At 44.1% G+C, this 19,937-nt stretch overlaps 1 protein-coding gene across 1 annotated transcript; it reads right to left on the reverse strand.

Moving 5' to 3' along the window:
- Nucleotides 1-1,265: 1,265 nt before the first annotated feature.
- Nucleotides 1,266-18,002, reverse strand: TNFRSF1A (TNF receptor superfamily member 1A). Its single transcript, XM_021549096.4, has 10 exons — nt 17,790-18,002; nt 8,284-8,485; nt 7,843-7,971; nt 7,390-7,536; nt 5,457-5,538; nt 5,078-5,145; nt 4,742-4,864; nt 4,366-4,403; nt 3,423-3,582; nt 1,266-2,838 (listed from the first exon to the last, which is right to left on the reverse strand). Exons 1-10 carry the CDS (start codon nt 17,826-17,828, stop codon nt 2,537-2,539), a joined length of 1,290 nt encoding a protein of 429 aa, XP_021404771.2. The 5' UTR covers nt 17,829-18,002; the 3' UTR covers nt 1,266-2,536.
- Between the last annotated feature and the right edge of the window lie 1,935 nt (nt 18,003-19,937).

The raw sequence follows: 19,937 nt of genomic DNA on the forward strand, positions 1-19,937 counted from the left end.
GGATGAGCAGACCCCATTCCCTCAGCCTGTCTGCGTACGGGAGGTGCTGCAGTCCTCTCATCAACATCGTGGCCTCCGCTGGACTTGCTCCAACTGTTCCATGTCCTCCTCATGCTGCGGGACCCCGTCCAGTTAAAATGTTCTATATACAGGGATCATCACTTCAGCGTTAGATACTCAATGAGTAACGAGGACAAATAAATGAAATTACATAGACAGTTGTGTTGTTCTGGTGGCCGCTCTGTCCATGCAGCAGCATGAGGAGCCTCCCCTCCCATCGTCACATATATTCCCCACCTAAGTCACCTTCGTTACCTTGAAGAATTTTTCAGCATTCTCAGAAACAGCTCACAGCCATGGATTTCTGCAAAATGCCTGCATGAAGCCACTGGTAGCCAAGCAGTGGCTTGGGGCCTGCTGCTTTTGGCTCATCTTGTGCCACAGGCTTTGCAACACATGGATTTCAAATGATGTATTGAACAGTTTGAGATGGGAAAAAAAAAACAAGGCTTAGACATCATGCCTGGAAAAGATTTCTGAGAATTTCCCCACTTCAAGCACTTTCAATATACAGCATGTACTTCTAATAATTATCATACTGTTGTACTTGTTGAACATAAATTATGAAACAAAATATGTATTACAGTGAGCTTTGTACTACCTCCGATTAAAAAAAAAAACAAACCAACAACAATATCATCCTCAATTAAAATAGGATGTAGGCATAGAAAAACAAAGTCTCAAACTGGGAATTAAAACTGACGTCAGTTCCTCGCTTTGTCATTGATGGTCAGGAACTTCCATGTTTCACTTAAGAAACTTTCAAGTAAAATAGGAGTAGTCCTTCCTTATTTAACACGGTGCTCCAGTTCCTCAGACAAAAACATGTAAGATTAACATTAAAGTATAATCTATTATTATTCTATTATTTAAAGATATTTTCCTGTTTAAAAAGCCGGATACAAATCCAAATGACTCATTGTATGTTGCTTAAAAATTCACTCTAAATGTGCTGGCATTCATATTTTTGAATATCTAAGACCTGCAAGTGGATTTCATTTAGGTCCTACTTCCTGCCTTCAGCTAGCTTCTTGTAATGTGAGGTCAGCTAAGTTTTGCATACCAAAATACATAAAACTTGGGTTAAAAAAAAAATACACAAGACCACCAAGCCATCCACTCTTGACACTTCTGTAAATTATTTCCCTTTCTCTGCCCCCAGCCACAGTTACAGAAAAGAAGCTGATATGAGCAAAACCACAACATAGGTAAAAATATTCACTTTAATTCAGAACATTTAGTGTATTTACAATATAAATTTCCTCTCTGGTCAAGGGATTAGAGACTGAAAAAACCCATTTACAAACGTGGCAACCTGCACCTGGTGCAGGCTAATTGAATTTTTCTACATCTGGTTCTCCCAGGGTAATTTTAGGGAGAAAGTGATGGGGAGAGCTTCGAGATGGTACCAAATGGCTCCCACAGCAATCACAGAATGCAGTCCAGGAAGTAGTGTGAAGTTACTCAGCATTTGCTAAAATATCTATACAGACACGTACACAGTCCCATTTGCAGTTAGATTCATCGAATCTTCCATATGTAGATAAGCAGGTAGACACAAAGCTACCATCCTGTGTGCAAGCACAGATTTGCAGAGGTGCTCAGGCTACCTGTGCTCACGCATAGGTACCACCTCACCCAGGCAGATGCACACACTCCTTGCCACCCTGCAGTTGGACAAACACACAGGCAGGTGTTTTGTTAGTGCTAATTTACATGGTTTCTAGATACAGGGAAAAAAAAAAAAAACTTGAGGAAAAAAGCCCCAACCCTTTCATCTGACTCACTGGCTTGGAATCCTTACTCCTCTGGAACCTGAGGGACATGGTGTGGAAAGGATGATGTCCTCCTGTTTCTTGCAGAGAGAACCAGTTCTGAATCTCCAGGAGTCTTTTGCTACAGTGATAGCTACTGGTTGCTACTGGTTGACACCGAGAGAGGGCAATCCTCTCCTGCTCCCAGAAACAGGCACATCCTCCCACCACTTCCTCTGAGTCAGATTTAGTAATCAAAAGGCTGCAATATGAGCCACTTCAACTGGTTGATCTCGCAGAAAAATAGATCTGCAAGAAGTGAGTACTTTCACATCTGAAGAATCAGCTTAACGAAAGTACCCTACAAGTTTACCCACCACACGATGTGTGGAGCACCTGTTTCAGCAACAACTTGTCCATAGAAGCTGATCTACGATCAAGTCACTCAGAGCTCCTATTTGCACCTTGGTCAGAGTTCACACACCACTTCCTTTATGAGGTGCTTCCCCTCCTAGGGAAAGGAGGTGTTGCAGAGATCTGCTGTGGCTTAAAGGTTGAACTACATGGTGGTTAAGAAGCAAACCTCAGCCTTCCTCCAGCATAACCTGCTGCTGTCTCCACCAAAACCAGCTGACAAGTGTTACAAAGATAGGGAGATACAGGGAAAGAAAGAGAGCTATGATCCCCTCTTAAGATTCAAAGGCAGCTAAAGCAGAAATAGATTAAAGATGGTTGTGGAGGCTGCAAGGTTGAGGAGAGGTCAGGTTTAGCAAAGCTTCTTGAACAGCGTCACTGCAGCCACTGAGCTCCATCTGGTTGAGAACACGGCTGATGTGCTCCAGAGTGGCAGCATGGCCCGTCTGCAGTTTCCACAGGCGCAGCATTTCATACTGGGCGTCTCGCAGGCGCCGGTGCTCCAGCTCAATCCGCTCCAGGTCGTAGTCACTCAGGCCCAGGCGCCGCACAAACTCCTTCCACCGCGACGGTGGCACGTGATCCACCACAGTGTACAGAACAGCAGGGTCTGTGAACACAGAGGGGAAAGAAACCCTGAGAAGAAAGATTCTTCAGCCTCAAGGAGTAATCCAGGGCTGGAGGTTGCCTTGGAATCTTGCATTAGCCCCTCTTGTTCAAGTCTTCTACAGTTCTCCAGAGTAATCAGACAGACTCGTGCCAGATGTCCAGACTTGCTCTTATCCTTCAAAATGTAATGGGAATGTTTCCATATGCTCTTGTATAAGGTTATGAGCAAAGACAAGCACATTTGCTTAGGACCTTTCTGCCATACATGCTTGAAAAAGAATGAATTATTGAAATTATTCTGGGCCACTATCCCAGAGGCATTAAGACTGACAGCATGTCAACACGTAAGACAATCCATTTTGCTGGTAGGGAAAAGGGACAACAGAAAGGCCTTGCACAGATATTTAGCATATAAAGACTTACAGGCTCTGGGCATGCTTCTGCCTTTCTACTGTGCCATGCATGGGTACCCATCCAGGTCATGTACACTGGGTAAGGTCGGTCCAGCATACTTCTAGATGCATCTGCGTAATTAGGTTCCTGCTTGACTGGGGAAGGAGAGAAGGATGGAGGAGGTTCACTTACTGTCTGGAAGCTGTGTCTTCCTGGTAGGTCTGACACAGTCTGGTAACTCATGTGAACTCTGAGGCGGAGGTGTAGGTGATAGGGCTGCATTTAATGGCAATTCTGTTTCCTTCTGGGACTCAGGAAGAAGGGTGGAAATTTTATTTCTTTTTTCCTCAACCTGAAAGACACATTACATAGTCCAGAATCACCCACAGCAGCATAATACATCTGTCTCCTGCAAGTAACCACTAGCTTTATATGCTAAAATTTATCCAAGATAGGTGGGGAATGAGTGTTGAGATTTTAATTCTTCCTACATGCCTTGTTTCATCAGAGTACACCAAACATTTCTTTCCAGCAGAACCCAAAGAGTTTAACTTTCTTTTGGCACCATAAAACAGTGGTCCAGAAAAAAATATTTCCTTACAAAATCAAGTAAGGCTGGTACACAAAATCACCACCATTCTAGAAGCTCCACATGCCACCTTTCCAATCAACCTCCTCTGCAAGGCTGTGGAAACCCCACTTCAGCTGCTGCCTGGGCTTTCTCATTTGCAGAATTACCTTGGACCTGAGAGAATACTGTGAAGCAGGACTGAGAGGCTTGTGGAGTTAAAATCTGAAGTGAAAATAATTAAATCCTCCAAGCTTGAGGTACACAGAGAGAAAAGGGGATTAAGGACCAACTATCTGAACAAAATGCATCCAGAAAAAACAAAAAAAAAGGAGGGGAAAAACAAAAAGCCAGGAGTTTTAAAAGCATCCTCTAGAAGAGAGGAAGTAAGGTATTACTGGCTCCACCTTCTACAGGAAAAGACTTCTGAGTTAAACAGCCCTATTACTCAGGTCACTTGAAAATACAAGGCCTGAAAACAGCCCTTGGGTATAAATATTACTCCAGATCCCAGGCTAACATATTTGAAAGTAGAAGGTAAGCTCTTATACCCATCATCTTGCTCACCTCTGATACTGGCTCCTTGGGTGACTGTGGCAAAGAAACTTCAAAGAAAGAAAGAAAAAAAAAAGAAAGCAGAAATTATTTTCACTTCCTCTTATCCCAGAGAAAACAGGAAAGCAGCTATTCACAATCCTGCCCTCAAAAATGTTTTATAGCAAAATACACATCCCAGAAATAAGCTCACATGCACATCCAGTCACAGCAATGGGCCTGGAGATGCAGAACTGCAACAAGAGCCTTGGTTATTTAGTTCTTGTGCTACTCTGGCCTTGCAGCAGAGCAGAGCAAGGGGATCCCACTTTGTCCCTCACACACACAAAACTGCCCAGAAATCAGTGTCTATCCCAATCAATATGACTGCACGTGCCACTGTACTCACCACAGGAGTAGAAAGATGACACTATCTTATCTTTCTGGACCAGCTTCCCTACTTTACGTGCAACGCAGAGGACGAAGATAACTCCAAATATTGCAACAAGGGTGCCAAGTACAAGGTTTCCATCTGGACAAAAGGAAGTGAGCCAATGCATGAGTGACTAAGAAAAGAGGAGGTAAGTGCTAGAGGAAGAATAGCAAGTGAAAATTTGCAAATGGTAGGGAGAAAAAGGATAAAGGTTTGACAAAGTGGAAAATACAGCCCTTTACAAAAGGCATTAAGAGAACAACACCCCACAATGAAAAGATTCCACTGCCCTTCAGTTCCCTGAGCACTCACTTGGCCCAGATGAAGTCGGTGAGGTAGTGACTGGGCTAGGACACAGCAAGCAGTCTTCTCCAGTGCAGCTGAAAGGGTGAATCAGAGAGGTGAGCACACGTGCCATGAAACTCTAGCCATTTCCAACCACCCTAATTAACAGACTAGTCAAGGTGAGCCTGCAAAGCAGGGCAGTGCAGTGTGACTCTTAGTGGGCTGATGCCTACATGGAGGAGACTCGGGGTGGCAGAGGTGAAGACCTACTTGCCCCAGAAAGGCAATTAGACTATTGTAAAGTTATGTCTAGATAGTAAGAGTCATGTGAAGAATTTCCTCCTGCTGCGGAGCTCCTGCTGTCCCTCCTACTCAGTGGTGGGGCATACAGAGTAAAAAAGCTCACCTGTTGCAAGGCTTGCAAATATTACTACGTGACAGGAAGAATTGAGGCTTACACCTGCAAATGGCATCTTTGCTCTTTGAACCTGTAGAGGAAAAAACCAGAAACTGTTGCCATAATCTGGACAAAGAAGAAAACAAGTAGGGAAAAAAAATCCACTCCAAGATGGATGAAAGATTATCCTTTTTTAAGCCTGGAAAACTGCAACTGAAGAAGAGATAAAGGATTTGATCTACATATAATAACAGAGTTGGGGGAAGATAAAAGTAATAGAAATAAGAGTGCAACTGTCCTGAAGGTGGGCACCTCTGGAGAGGTTTGGAAAGGGACTATAATTACAGAGCAGCTGGAATTAGTGTATGCTCAAAAAGCAGTAAAAGTCACTCAAGTTCAAGCATAACAGGAAGGAGAAACCACATTAGTCAGGCCAAGATGAGGGAGAAGTGGTCCCTGAGCAGCTGGGACTGGTGAGGAAGTTAGTTTGGGGCAGGGAGAAATCACTTAAAGTCATGGGACACATAAGGACTCTTCTGATGTCGTGAGTGGAAGGGGTAAGAAATGAAAGAACTATCACTTCTAAGCAAGTCACAGGAGAGAGCCTGAGTAAAACAGGTGTGGGGAGGAGCAGGGAAGAACAGTGATGGAAGGACATCAAATTGCATGAGAGGAGGAGAAAATCTACTATAACAAGAAGCAAGCATTCTGTGGCAAGTGAGGGACAGGAATAAAACAGTTCTACATTAGCCAAAAGGGAAGACAACTGCTCAGGGACTGTGTGCAATCATGACCCTTGAGGAGAGGCTTAAGTGTGGAAACTGTGACAAGATGATTGAGCACTAGAGGGAACACATTCACCAGTGAAACAACTAACCTCAGTCTGGGCAGGGTAAGAGATGGGAAAGGGATCAGGAGCAGCACAGCTTGCAAAGAAGAGAGGATAGCTTTAAGACAAGGTAAGATGTGGGAGCAGCTGGACTAGAAGCATGGGCCTGCTGTATAATTAAAGAACAATGACTAAATTACTTATAATTGTGTCTTTGGTACAGATCATGACCAGCTGAATAAGATGTTAAGAGGAGACTGTGTGTCCTTGGGCTGGAAGACAGCCACTAAGGAATGAATGTAAGTGCAGATTTGGAAGACCAGTGAGTGTGTGAAGGGGCACGGATGTGTGATGTCTTATTCGGCCACACAGTTGGGTCCGCCAGTGCAACTTTATAAAAGAGCTGATCAAGGAAATAAAGTCAGTTTCTGTTGTATCCAATACTGTCTCATGCCTTCTCAGTCGTCACATCAAAGGAAGACATTTAAGGGACATGGAAAGAATTAGACTACAGACAGCAGTGTTTGTTTAAGACCTCTGATTCCTGACCTTGGGACAGCTAACACAAGTACTTCTCCCAGACAGTGGCATGATCCCAAGGTAATGCCCAATGCCACTGGGTATAGTTCAGCACTACTAGCAGCTCTTTACTCTAGAACACTGCCCAGAACACTGTGGTTGCTCAACAATTGACTGACAAGCATGTCAGCTGAGCACAAGGGCTAGAGGTGTTTTCATCCATCATACTCAAAGTGCTTCCAGAAGTTGGTAGGGGAAATGCAGTGAGTATCAGGAGAAAAACAACAAGGAAGGCAAGGGGAAACCTGCTCTAGAACATAAAGACCTTGTTTCAGGACATGCAAGGCAGAGGCACCAAAATTAAGTAGAAGTAACTCCTCACAACAGCCAAAACCAAGAAACAGTTCAAGAACAAAAGAAAGCAGCTATGACAGGAAACAGGGACGGCTGCCAGAGCAGGCAAAATATAGCAGTCTTTCTAGGGAAGAGTTGTTCCAAAACTACCATCCTTTCAGTGCAAGGCACTACAGCATATCAGAAAGTCTACCCTACTACAGTACATCTTCACTGGAGCCATATCCATGTCATACTCACAGCTAGTAATAGTCCCATCAGCACATGAGCTGCAGTTCCTGCACTGGAAGTATTCAGAATCAGAATCAATCCGATACTGATTCTTCTGACAACCACATACAGTATCTTGCTTTGGGGTGCACGGGGTCTCTACTATCTGCTGGAGTGCTGAGGAAAGAAAGGAGAAATTCTTAATCCAGCCTCTTCCTTCACCTTCAACTGAGAGTACTGTCATGATCGTAGGTATTGCTATCCCCTAATTTTCACAGGAAAAGGGCAGAAATGCCTGCAAACTGTATCTCAGACTGCACTAATTTGGTAACCCTTACTCCTGCTGTCCCCAGTCCATCCCCATACACTGTCTTACCCATTCAACTGCTTACTTTTCCAAGCTCCTTTGCTCACCTTGCCATCCCCTCCAGCCTTCGTCCACCCCCATTTTCCTCAGATCCTGCAGATCTGACAGTAACTCACCTGTACGGCAGCGTTTGCACTGGAAGCATTTAGACATGGTGTTATCAACAGCTGTGAATGTGCCATTGCTGCACGGAAGACAGACAGTTGCCTGGTCAGGCCCATCACAGTCTTTTGCCTTGTAGGTACCTGCAAGAAAATCACTTAACAGAGCTCTGACAGGAAGGCAAATGCATTGTCTTAGGGAGGACAGGAGTCACTGGTTCCTCGAAGAAACCTTGGAGTTGATGCCATAAGGACCAAGTATGCTTCCTCTCACCAGTGTGAATGACACTGACAGCCCATAAGAGGAGAAAAGGAATAAGAATAAATAAAAGGAATAAGAATCTATCTGGGTGGGATAGGTACCAAGCAAAGGGAGATCTGATTAGCTGTAGGAGAGAGACAGTTTGAGAGTGCAGGACTGGGAAATGCCTCCCAGGTATACACTATTTTGTGTACCTGCATGACACCTCATGCAGCAGTGGGTCTTTCTAGGGTGTAGGTATTGTCCCAGTTGACAGTGCATCTGTTTCTTTTCTCTCCTCAAAGGGTTAGAGGGGTCTCTTCCATCCAAAGCTACCCGAGGGACTTGCAGTCTATATGGCACTGGAGTAATTTCTACAGATTCCTTTGTCAACACACAGACAAATATTAGAATAACCTGTAAATACAGAAGGAGGGAGGGAGAGGAGAGAAACAAGGTGAGAAAACATTATATGCTCCTGCAGACTGCACCCCTGATTTCAGCACTTAGAATTACATCACGAGTTCAGTTTACTTGGCTAATTCTGGTAATGGGACCCTCCACTGGCAAATGTATCTGGGGAGATGATTTACAAAAATAAATCTCAAAAACATATGTGATATTAATATATCTGTATATTACCTCTACAGCGAACTAGTTGTATATAAAACAAATATTTTATACATGGAATGCCTTGAAAATGCTGCAGCTTGCATAGAAGTTACACAAGAGCAAAAGAAATGCTTTTATTAAGGAAGGCAGTAAAGCTGTCCATGTAAAAACAGTTCCACAGAGAAGAATTAATCCAGTACTTGTAGTTCCACTGAATAAATATACAAGATGAGAAGTTTGGAATAAGATGGCTAAAGAGGATCTCACTGCCTGCTAAGTACAGGAAATCTTCCAAAATGCCTCCTGAGCAAGCCAGACCTAAAAACATGGGAAAGTTAGGTTTTTGATTTCTTCCCGTGTCAAATGTACATTCTTCCTCTTAAACTGCAGCTGTTAACAATCAGCCCATACTGTTCACACAAAATGAGCAGTTTCTTCTTTTTTTAACACTGTTAAGATTTGATTTCTATCTTCCCTTTGAAAGTTACTTGTCATGCCAATCTTAGCAGAAATGCTAGGATTGGCATGACTGCCATATGACTGTAAGAGAGGGTAACTTTGTACACCCACACACACAGGAACCAAGGGTTCAAAGCACAGCCTGCACTAATAATGAAGGATGCCGTTCCCTAGACACTGTTTTCAAGACACTATTCCCAGCACTGAAATTGAGAAATATATTGCTTATGTAATGGCCAAAAGGTCTCCACTCTGGTAAGAGGACAGCATAAATGACTCATCTGCAAAAGATCCTGTACCAGAAGGATGGTAACAAGATTGCAGCATATCACAAACACAAGTGCTTTGCCCTTGTTTGCCCTCGGGCATACATTTAAAACATTCAGATAAAGAAAAAACATACAACAACAAAAAGGTTAAAAAAACCCCAACAAAACAAAACCAGGTCAAAACTTGGTCCAAGTTTTATGAAACTTGAAGTCAGCAAGTTTCTACAGCAAAGATCCAGCCCATACCAACCAGTGACTCCTGAAGAATATGAAAGATTTGTTGAAAAACTACATTATAGTACCATGAAGAAGTCCAGCAACATGATGAAGACTTGACAACCTGCATCCCTTGTCATCCTCTTTTTACACAAGGGATCCTGGCCACACTGTCTGGATATCCATGTGTTGATGCTTCTGAGTATGTTACAGATGTAACAATGAACTCGATGCACCAGATCGTGTGAATGATGAAAATAAATTTTTTTTGCAAATAACACTGCCTGCCAATATAATCTCACACAAAGTCTTACTGCACTACCTTCCCTCTAATTGTAATGTTTTCCCAGCTTGTTTTTTTGAAAGTGTTTTTTTTAATATGCTCAGCAGTACAAGCACAGCTTCAGAGTTGTTGGGTTTTTTTTTTCCTTTTTTTTTGCTTTTTCAGCTAAGAGAGTTATAGCAAAACCAAAATAAACCAATAAGGGTAAACCAATTCACTACACCAATTTTGTGGTAGCAAGCTTACCAAAAGATATGTAGAATGAAATGGTTATGACAGCCCTACACTATCCTGTTTCTCTTTCAGAATTAAAGCTTTGGGGGAGAAACGTACATACCTAAAAGCAACTTAAAACCTCAAAAAGGATGGAGTTTGCAACTCTCACGAAACTAAAATGTTTTTCAGAGAGCTCTGACATATTCGATAGACCAGACGCTAAAAGGGTGAACAGGAAAAAAGAGAACCACATATTTAAATAGATACCATTTCAGACTTCATTAGTTGACCACAGAATAATTGTAAGCACTCCAACAACTCCTAATGGAACTAAAAATTGTTTTAGCAGTTGACACTACAAGATTTATTGCTTGCAGGAAAATGGATAAAAAAACCTTTCACATAGATGGTCGGACACACAGTAACAATAAGAACATTCTGATTCGCTGTCACCCTGTTCTTTTAGAAGTTTTAAAGTCCTTTTAAAAGTTTTCTATGCCTTCTGATGTTTATATATTTCTACTAGAGTTTCTCACGCACTGTCATGTAAATAAGGATTGTTTTACATTCTTCTTTGTGGGAAGAGAAAATTGATAGACTGTTAGTTTAACCAGTGTAGTTGGAGAGGTAGCAATTTCATCCTCCAATCCACTGTCACTTTTAGAATTCTATATATTGAGAAGTCAGAAATAAAACTTGCTTTCTTTTACTCTTTTACATCTTGAGTAAATACGTGAGTTATTTCGTAGTGTGGCAATTCACTAGCTAGTGGTTAATCCCTTGATATGAGAACATAAACAGTCAACCTGTAAGTCACACAAGTCAGCAGCAGAAAGAAGATAAAAACATCAAAAATTAAGCCAAAAAATACAGAGAAAATTGGTCAGATACACCTTCAAAGCCAAAAGAAAACAGATGTGTTTTTAATTTTTCAGATTAAGTGAAAGCATGTTTGTAAATGCCATCAAAGCAGAGTTAACACATTGCAGAGTTACAGACCACAATCTGAAGAACAGAGAGTCACACACCACGAGTGACTCACACCCCAATGACTCGTCCATCCAGCAAAATCACTCTCATGGTGGAAAAAACCCCAAAACACCACCATCTTAAGCAGCTCCCCAAGCCATTCAGCAATACACTGATTTATACCAGTGAACAACTTCATCAGATTCGGGTAATACATTAATTTAGAACAGTCTGTTCTGTTTTTCAGTTGGAAGGCATGTGACTTGTGTATATGAACTGTAACAACTGTATTACAACATGGACTACAGAGCTGATCAAAATCCTCAGCAAAACCAGCCTAAGAGGATATGAAGGTGACCACATGGCAACCACTGGGTAGTGAAAGAGTGACCCAGTGAAGAGTGAGGAGAACCCATATAATAATGCTTTTTGACCCAGACTGTTGCTTGAGGGATAGGGAGTTTAGATCATAAGGGTGATATTGCCCAGGGATTTCTTTGCTGGGGATCTCTCTTTTGAGGCACCTGGCTTAAGTTACTATGTAACACGGTTGATTTGTACCAACAACTATGTCTGATGGAAATGAGAGCCTGACTTTAAAAAGTTCTTTAGCAGTTTCCCTCCTCCGGACACATTCAAGGACCTTCAAATCCTTAAATTGTGAAGCTCTGAACTGCTGCCGGCACTCCGGGTGAGGCCGCCCCAGCGCTGAGCACAGGATGATCCCCCTGTGCCCGGCTGGGCTCTGTGTTTGATGTCCCCAGGACACGGCTCCTGCCCTCTGGGCTGCCCGGGCACACCCTGCTGACCCTCACTGAGCTGCTGCCCCAGCACCCCCAGGGCCCTCCCTGCAGATTAGATTTGTGCCCAGAAGTAACTCTGTCCCCATATTCAGGATCCAGCATTTGGATTTGCTCCATTTCGTTCCAATAATCATTGCTCAATGCACCAATTTATCTAGAATAAATGCATTGAACAGAACTGGCCCTGGAATTGAGCCCTGAAGAACACGGCTGATGGTCAGTCGCCAGCCAGATTTAGCTCCGTTTACCAAGCATTGAAGCCTCAAGTCATTGATAAATGTTTGCCAAAACAAAGTTTAGAGGTCTTCTGCAAGTGAAATAAGCTGAATTTCCATTGTTAGATGTACAGCACACTCCACTTGCCAAGATTAAATAAACAGTACCCACTAAGCAACTTCACAGAAACAATGTGTATTACCTAAGCCAAGTGATAATTCAAACCACTGATTCACACCTACTCAGTCATTTCAGCCAGCAGGGACTACCCAGGGAAAACATTGTCAGCAGAAACTCTAGGGTTTACTTATGAAACTGCTGTTGGAATATCCAAAATATGGCAGAATGCTACTTCCTTAAAACACTCCACAGCTATCTGGGTGACAGTTGTGTTCCCTGCACATTCTCCTCACACATAAGGCAACCCTAGTTCCTTCCCATGCCTCACACCAGCACTTACTGTCCAGCACTTCACCTACCATGAAAAAAGACACAGCACAAGCCCAAAAGATCTTTTATGCAACGTTTTGACAGCTGAGAAAGGAGTTAAGAGCCTTTCAACAATTTTCACACGCAAATATTCTTGAATTACTGCCACCACTACAATTTACACACTTGTTCCTGCTTCTGGCTCATCAAGCCATGCACAGAAAACTGAAAGTGAGGTGATATCCCACCAGAGTAAGGTAAAGGAAGAAAGGAAGGGCAAAGATGAAAGTGAGGAGCAGAGCAAGATGCCAGAAAGACGGATGAGAGGGTAGAAGTAAGAAATGTTTGAGAGCAGTGTTCTCAGGACAAGAGGACATAAAGCACAGTACCCGAAACAGAGGGACTGCATAGGGAGTGCAGCATGTCAGGGCTGCTCCATATTATCACCTCAGGATACTGGGAAATACCAAATTACTCAGCATGAACACAGGTAATTTTGCTATCTGTAATACTGTTGCTTCAATATTTCTTGATAAAACAGTACACTATACTAGTAGATATAACTATCTATATTGTGTTGTAAATAATTATTAATTAAGTCTTTTAGTCTCAGCATTATCATCATCAATGAAATCAGTATTTTATTCATATAAATATATTTAGTCATCCTTAATCTTCATGTACCAAGCTGCACAAAAATTCCATTGTAATAACTTAACCAACTTCTCTAAAAAGGCTTCCATTTTGCAAATTCCATTTAAACTAATGAACTATCAACTACATGCAAATAAGAGGCATTATGAGTCATTCAAGTGTTTCAAAATATTTTGTAACAGCAAGTTACCCTGGCTTAAGAATCCAGCATGATACATGCCCCATGCACAAGTATTTTACACATAAATCATCTGTCAGCCTTTTTAATGATTCATAAAAAATTAGTCAGCTTGAAGGCTTGGATGCAAACCAGTATCTAGCAGACTAATGAGCTGACAAAAAATCAGAGTACAGGATTTACCCTATGTGCTTTTTCTGGTTCAGCCATTTCCAAAAGCTCTTTGAGGTTCACATTGTTTTAGTTTGCAATACAAAGATGAAAGGGAAATCAGAACTTCTGCTTTACACATTGAGAAATGTGCATTAAAGCAACATTTACAGGAAGCTTTTGTCATTGCTCACTAAAATCTGGAAAGGACAACAGAAGGCTACAAGAACTACTGTACTAAATAATCCTCCATTTTATGAAGATCAGATGAAAGAATGCTGTATTTCAGGCCTTGTCTAAATTCAGGAGACTAGTAATAGATTTGATCCAATGAAGAAAGGCCTTAGAAATCTTAATGTAGAAACTGAAAGAAAACTGTGATTTTCTATAAAGATTGTGGTCTTCACACCATAAAATATAAAGTATATAAAGTTAGAAGGCTTTATTTCATATTAGTAAAGATAAAGAAAACAGTGGAGAAGGTAGCAGGTGATAACAACCATAAGAAAATTTCTTTGGAAACTTTCCCTCCGAGGCCACTGTGGTGGACAATGTCTAAGAGTGCCACGTTCACTGACCCTCAACACCCCAGCACTTTGCCTGCCTGTGTTCAGGGCTGAGTTCCACTGTGCTACTGTACAGCCTCACATCAGAGCCATGGGAAGGCTCGGGGGATCCTTACTTTTCCATCCTGAAATGATTTTCACCTGGGCATGAGCCCTCAGCCCTGCTCATGCCCCTTGTCATTGACTCACTAGGTGAATTTTTAAGTCAGGTTATTGTCAAATGCCAAGTCCCACTCATTGGAACAGATATATTCCTGTTTGGTTTAATAAGAAAATGTAGTGACATTGCTTTAAGATGTGCTTTCCACTGTCAGGTTTCTAAGAGCATAACACAAGGATATGTATTAGCAAAGGAAACACTCAACTATCCAGGGATTACAGAAGACAACAAAAGGCATCTGCCCCAAATACAAACAAAGCTTCTTTGTGATGACTAAAGAAAATGGGTAAGAAAGAGCAAAATGACAATACTGGGTTTACCACAAATAACACTGGTAATGCAGAAAACTGATTATTTAATGAAAAGGGAAAGGCATGCAGACTGACAGGACTGGTTATTTGTGAGAACAAAAATTGCCACGTAAATGTACTTAGCACAGACTCTAATATAAATGTTTTATTAGGCTTGAAGTAGTTAGTTCTAAAAATAAAAATTAAAATTAGATTAATAAGCAGTAAAAGTTCAATTAATCTTATTGGAGAAAACAATCAGAAATGCAATAAAATGCTATGAATTATTAGGAAAGGATTTGAGAGCAAAACCAAGAGTGCTGTCACGACAATATATAAAAGATTGAGTCTTGACTGTAGTTCTGGTCCCCAGTTTTAAGAATATAAATTAACCCAGATATAATACAAAGAAAAGTAAAAAGGACCATCACTAGTACAGACTGACTGCCACAAAGGGAATGATAAAATATACCAGTCTATAAAAGAGAAACCTTAGCCAAGGATACTGGAGCAGACTCAAAGCCATGACTGCCAAAGAGAAGACGAACTGGGATGAGTGTTCTCTGTCTCCTCCAATACAAGGACAAAGAGGCATCACGTAAGACAAGTAGCAGAGAGGTTCAAAACAAACACAGGGAGGTACTTTTACAGCCAACATGTAGCTCGGGTGCAGGACTCCACAAGAGGGTGCTGGCTCTGCCAGAAACCTGTCCTGGTTCAAAAACTGATCACCACACCCATAGCAGAAGGAAAAAATAAAAACCACAGTCATGGATCCAAACTATGAAGACACCGTTTCAGCTTGGAAATTCCTACAGTCCCAGCCCATTGGAAACCAGGAAAGTATTCTTATTTTTCATTGCTGTACACTTGCCCTGCTCCAAAACCCTTGGCAGACACCTGTGACTGGTCACTACTGGAAACAGGCTGGTGGCCCAACAGCTCTTTCTTACAATGCACTTGGTGGCCTGGTTTTCAATTTTTATATAATGTAGCTTTTAACTTCAAAATGTCAGTTTCTCCCTTTATTTGAAAATAAATCAGTGCCAGAAGTACCCTTATGGTTGTCTTTTTTCTTCATAAAACAGATTTTTTTTTTTATATAAATGAAACTTCCATTATATATGCACTATTTTTTTTTTCTTTTAATGAGACAGAAAACACCCAGGCCTCAGTGAAGATGGATGCAATTTTGTCCACTGTAAAAGTTAGAAGTGCATGGGGAAAACACAGAGCACCTGAAAATGAGTTTAAGAACAGGCAGAAAGAGAGAATGCATGGATCAGGCTACAGAAAATTTTGAAGAATCACAGGAAACATACAAGTATGAGAAGAGCAGAAGTGAGGCATCAGTGGGCCAAGAAAGGCTATGAGGGCAAACAGGATGATCTGCAACATAAATGACAGATGGATGGGCACACAATAGAGTGAGACCTGTAATTTGGGGGGGGGGGGGGGTGGAAAGAACATGACTTTATTGAAAATATAAACATTATCTATAGAGAGTAACATTATTAGCAACTTGTAATGACACGCAAATAGGAAGGTGAAAACATCTTCAAAAAGAAATCCCACTGAAGGACACTTCATCCAGTATCTTATTTAACTGAAGATAATACAATGAATTTGGGGAATCCATTAGGTTTTTCTTTTTTGGCCAGCTGAATTAATAATATCACACGTAGTATCTGATTTACACCAACCTCTGTTCTTAAGCCAGAAATACACTTTTCAGGTTTGCTAGCTGCTCTGAAATCTGTCCATAAGTCAACAGTTTACAAGTCCTACCTAGGTCCTAAGATAGTAAGTGATCCACAGCTATAGTCAAGGTACTCCTTCTCCTCGGTTTTAGGTGTGTTGTCTTATAACTGCTAGCTTTAAGTCTACTACCAGGGTTTCAAACCTTTCAAGTGGTTAAAAAAAAAAAAAAAACAAGACCAAATCCAAACCCTTCTGGAAGGTAACTTTGCACACATTGCAACTTTCTGACCACAAATTAACAACTAAGCCGACATTACAAGTCTAGTGCAGCCAAGCGAAAGTGTGTATTACTAAGATGCTCAGGTATTTAAGGATAAACAGTCTGACCTCGTAACCTCTACAGAATTTATAGCCGTGTCACGATGCTGAGTGACAGCACTCCACTGTCCCAGCTTTACCACACATCTGAATGTGTGATACACATCTGAATGGTGCATACTGGATAGCCATCCACGTCTGGCAATCAGGTTATTCGTAAAACTCTCTGATATCTTATCACAACGGGCAGCTTAAAAGTCTTGCCCTACGAAGTCCGGGAAGGCTAAAGAAGATCAACCGGCAGAGCTGAAGTTGCTTTTATACAAATCTCGTGGTTTGGGGCGTAGTTACAACCCTCTGATCTTTGCTCAAACACCCGCAGAGTGGCATTTGTGTGCGCCCGGCTGAACAGCAAAGCGGGGGCGGCTCATCCCCGGCCCCCGCACAGCGGCGGAGGGAGCGGAGCGGCCCCGATCCCGGCCCGGGCGGCCCCGATCCCGGCCCGGGCGGCCCCGATCCCGGCCCGGGCGGCCCCGATCCCGGCCCGGGCGGCCCCGATCCCGGCCCGGGCGGCCCCGATCCCGGCCCGGGGCTCGGTGTCCCAGCGAGCCGCGCCGCCCGCACCGCCCCGCGCGTTAACGGCCGCGCCGCGGGCTTCAGGGAATCCGCCGCCGTTCCTGTAAGCCCAGAAGCCTTTTCACTGAGTCAGGGATAAATCCCGGGAACGGCGCCAGAGAGCTCGGTGCCCAGCGGAGGGCGGGGAGCGGAGGGAGGGAGGCGGCGAGCACGGCGGTGCCGCTGCCCGGCTGCCCCGGGCACCCGGCGGATGGCGCGGCTCGGCTGCCCGACCCGCTACCGCCGCTCCTGCCGCTCCGGCGCCGGCACCAGCCTGCCCTGCGACGACGACCGCCCGCCTCGCCCTCCCGCAGACTCCCCGAGCCCTGCCCCTCCGCTGCCCGCCCCGGCGTGGGGCTGCCGAGAGCCGAGCCCCAGCGCCCCGGAGAGGGCGAGCAGAAAGCGGGCTATGCGCAGACCGGCAGCCGTGGGGAGCCCGACGGCGGCCAGGAGGCTGGAAGAGAGCCCGGGCCCGAAAGCTCGACGGCGGACACCGCTCTGCGGACCCGCAGCGGGCTGCAGAACCGCGGGACCGGAGCTGTCGCCGGGCGAGGCGGTGTCCCGCCGGCGCACGGCCCCGCTCCGCCGGGAGCGGCGAAGTCCCAGCCGCGACTTACCGTCCCCAGCGAGGTGCGGGGCAGCGCCGGGCTGCGCATGGCTCCGCGGCCCGCTACATCCCCGTGGCAGGGTCCCTCACGCCCAGAGGAATCCTCCCGAGCCCTACCCAGCGCCGGCCGGAGCAGCGCGGAGAATGACTACCCCGTCTCCAACTTCCTGGCAGCGGCAGCAGGAAAGAGAGCGGCGAGCGGGAGGCGGCCCGGAGCCGCGCCGAGCCCCGCCCGCCCTCCGCCGCGCGAGGACCGGCGTCGGCAGTATTCCTTAAAAACACACATGGACGAGCTGAAGAAAAGCAACGGATGGTGCATCGAGTGGCTAAAGGCTGCTAGAAAGCACACGGGAAAGGAGTCAGAGGAGATCTGCTGAAATCTGAAAAGTTCTCGACGCAGGAGTATTTCACTCTTCAGCTGTACTTTCCACGTGAAAATTAACCATGTACTTGTAAGAAAAAGACTTTTTGCATCTCAACAGCCTTAATTTTAAAGAAAGGCATTTTGCAGACACAATCCGCATTTTTAGAGTCTATATGACCATCCTGTAGTTTTAAATTTAAAGCACACGTTTTCTTGCATGCTCCAATGAACCAGCTGTACAGATAGTGCAAATATAAGCAAAACCAACGTGACATTCTGTGTAAGCCCTGCTTCATTTATTATAGCCTCTTAGCATGTTCGGGAAAAAAACAATAGAGCTAGGAATAAGTGGCTAAATGATAAAGAACTCCCCTTCATTTGTTGCTCATTTAGGCTTCCCCTTGCTTTCTGGAATCGTGTCTGTACTCTAGTAAAAGACATTAGATCAAGCTACTAAGCGTTGTTTTGGAAGAATTTGCCCATTTCAGTACAAAATGAGTACAATTCACTCCATGGACTGCCTGAATTACTGCGGAGAAATCCAAACACCTCCACAGACTGATCCTACTATGGACTTGCTACTATCTGCTGTGTGGAAGCCAACGACGGCACGTGCACAGGAGAAAACAAGGGCACTTTTCCACACTTTGTCCTGGAACAGCTGTGACTTCCCAGCTGCAAGTCCCAGGAGGGAAGGAAATAGCAGAATAACCTATTATCAGATTGCAGCCATCTCTGGGGATAGAGGTGGAAAGGATTTTTTCCTGTTCATTTCCTTGCCTCGAATGAGGATAATACAAAATTAGCCCCTAAAGGGAAAATTCTGGCACACATTCTGTGAAGGAGGAAATAATGTTTTTAATGGGCTGCTTCAGGTTTAACACTTGCTGGCATGTGAGTGGATGAGGCAAATCCTTCAATCTTCCTGGAGCTTCAGCCTCCAAAAAAAAAAAAAAAAAAAGGGCAAAAACCAGCCCCTTTTCCCTAGAACTACATAAATGTCAGAAAAATCCCCGTGAATCTTCACATTTGACTCCTCCCAGGTTCGGGGAGGGACATCTCACAGCCTGCTGCACATTTGACATGTACACCAATGCACACCCACTTCCCAGCTTTCACCAGAACTCCAGCTCCAGGCCTCCCTCCAGCATTGGGTTTGTGCAACCAGGTTTTGGTAGCAGGGGGACAATTGGGTGGCTTCTGTGAGAAGCTGCCAGAAACGTCTCCTATGTCTGGCAGAGCCACAGCCAGCTGGCTCCGAGACGGATGTACCGCTGGTCCAGGCCAAGCCCATGAGAAATGGTGGCAATGCCTCAGTGATAACCTATTTAAGAAGGAAGAAAAAGTTATTGCGCAGATGTAATTGCGGCTGGAGAAGAGCAGAGTGAGAACATGTGAGAGGAACAACTTGGCAGACATCAGGGTCAGTGGAGACGGAGGAGATGAATGTGCTCCAGGCACCAGAGCTGAGATTCCCTTGCAGTCATGATGAAGACCATGGTGAAGAAGGGTATCCCCCTACAGCCCATGGGGGTCCATAGGGATGCAGAGATCCTGTTGTAACCATGGAGGAGCCCCATTCCCTTGCAGTCACGATGAAGACCATGGTGAAGAAGGGTATCCCCCTACAGCCCATGGGGGTCCATAGGGATGCAGAGATCCTGTTGTAACCATGGAGGAGCCCCATTCCCTTGCAGTCATGATGAAGACCATGGTGAAGAAGGGTATCCCCCTACAGCCCATGGGGGTCCATAGGGATGCAGAGATCCTGTTGTAACCATGGAGGAGCCCCAT

This window comes from Lonchura striata, chromosome 1 (assembly GCF_050655825.1).
Source record: "Lonchura striata isolate lonStrDom1 chromosome 1, ASM5065582v1, whole genome shotgun sequence".
NCBI classification, from domain to species: domain Eukaryota; kingdom Metazoa; phylum Chordata; class Aves; order Passeriformes; family Estrildidae; genus Lonchura; species Lonchura striata.

What these genes read in the sequence shown, in the direction of transcription:
- TNFRSF1A (XM_021549096.4), bottom strand. Translation starts at nt 17,828, where the DNA reads ATGCGCAGCCCGGCGCTGCCCCGCACCTCGCTGGGGACG. An exon ending in CCCGCACCTCGCTGGGGACG is followed by an intron (nt 8,486 to 17,789) that starts GTAAGTCGCGGC and finishes CTGTATTTACAG; the next exon opens with GTTATTCTAATATTTGTCTG. An exon ending in ATTTGCAAGCCTTGCAACAG is followed by an intron (nt 5,146 to 5,456) that starts GTGAGCTTTTTT and finishes TCACCCTTTCAG; the next exon opens with CTGCACTGGAGAAGACTGCT.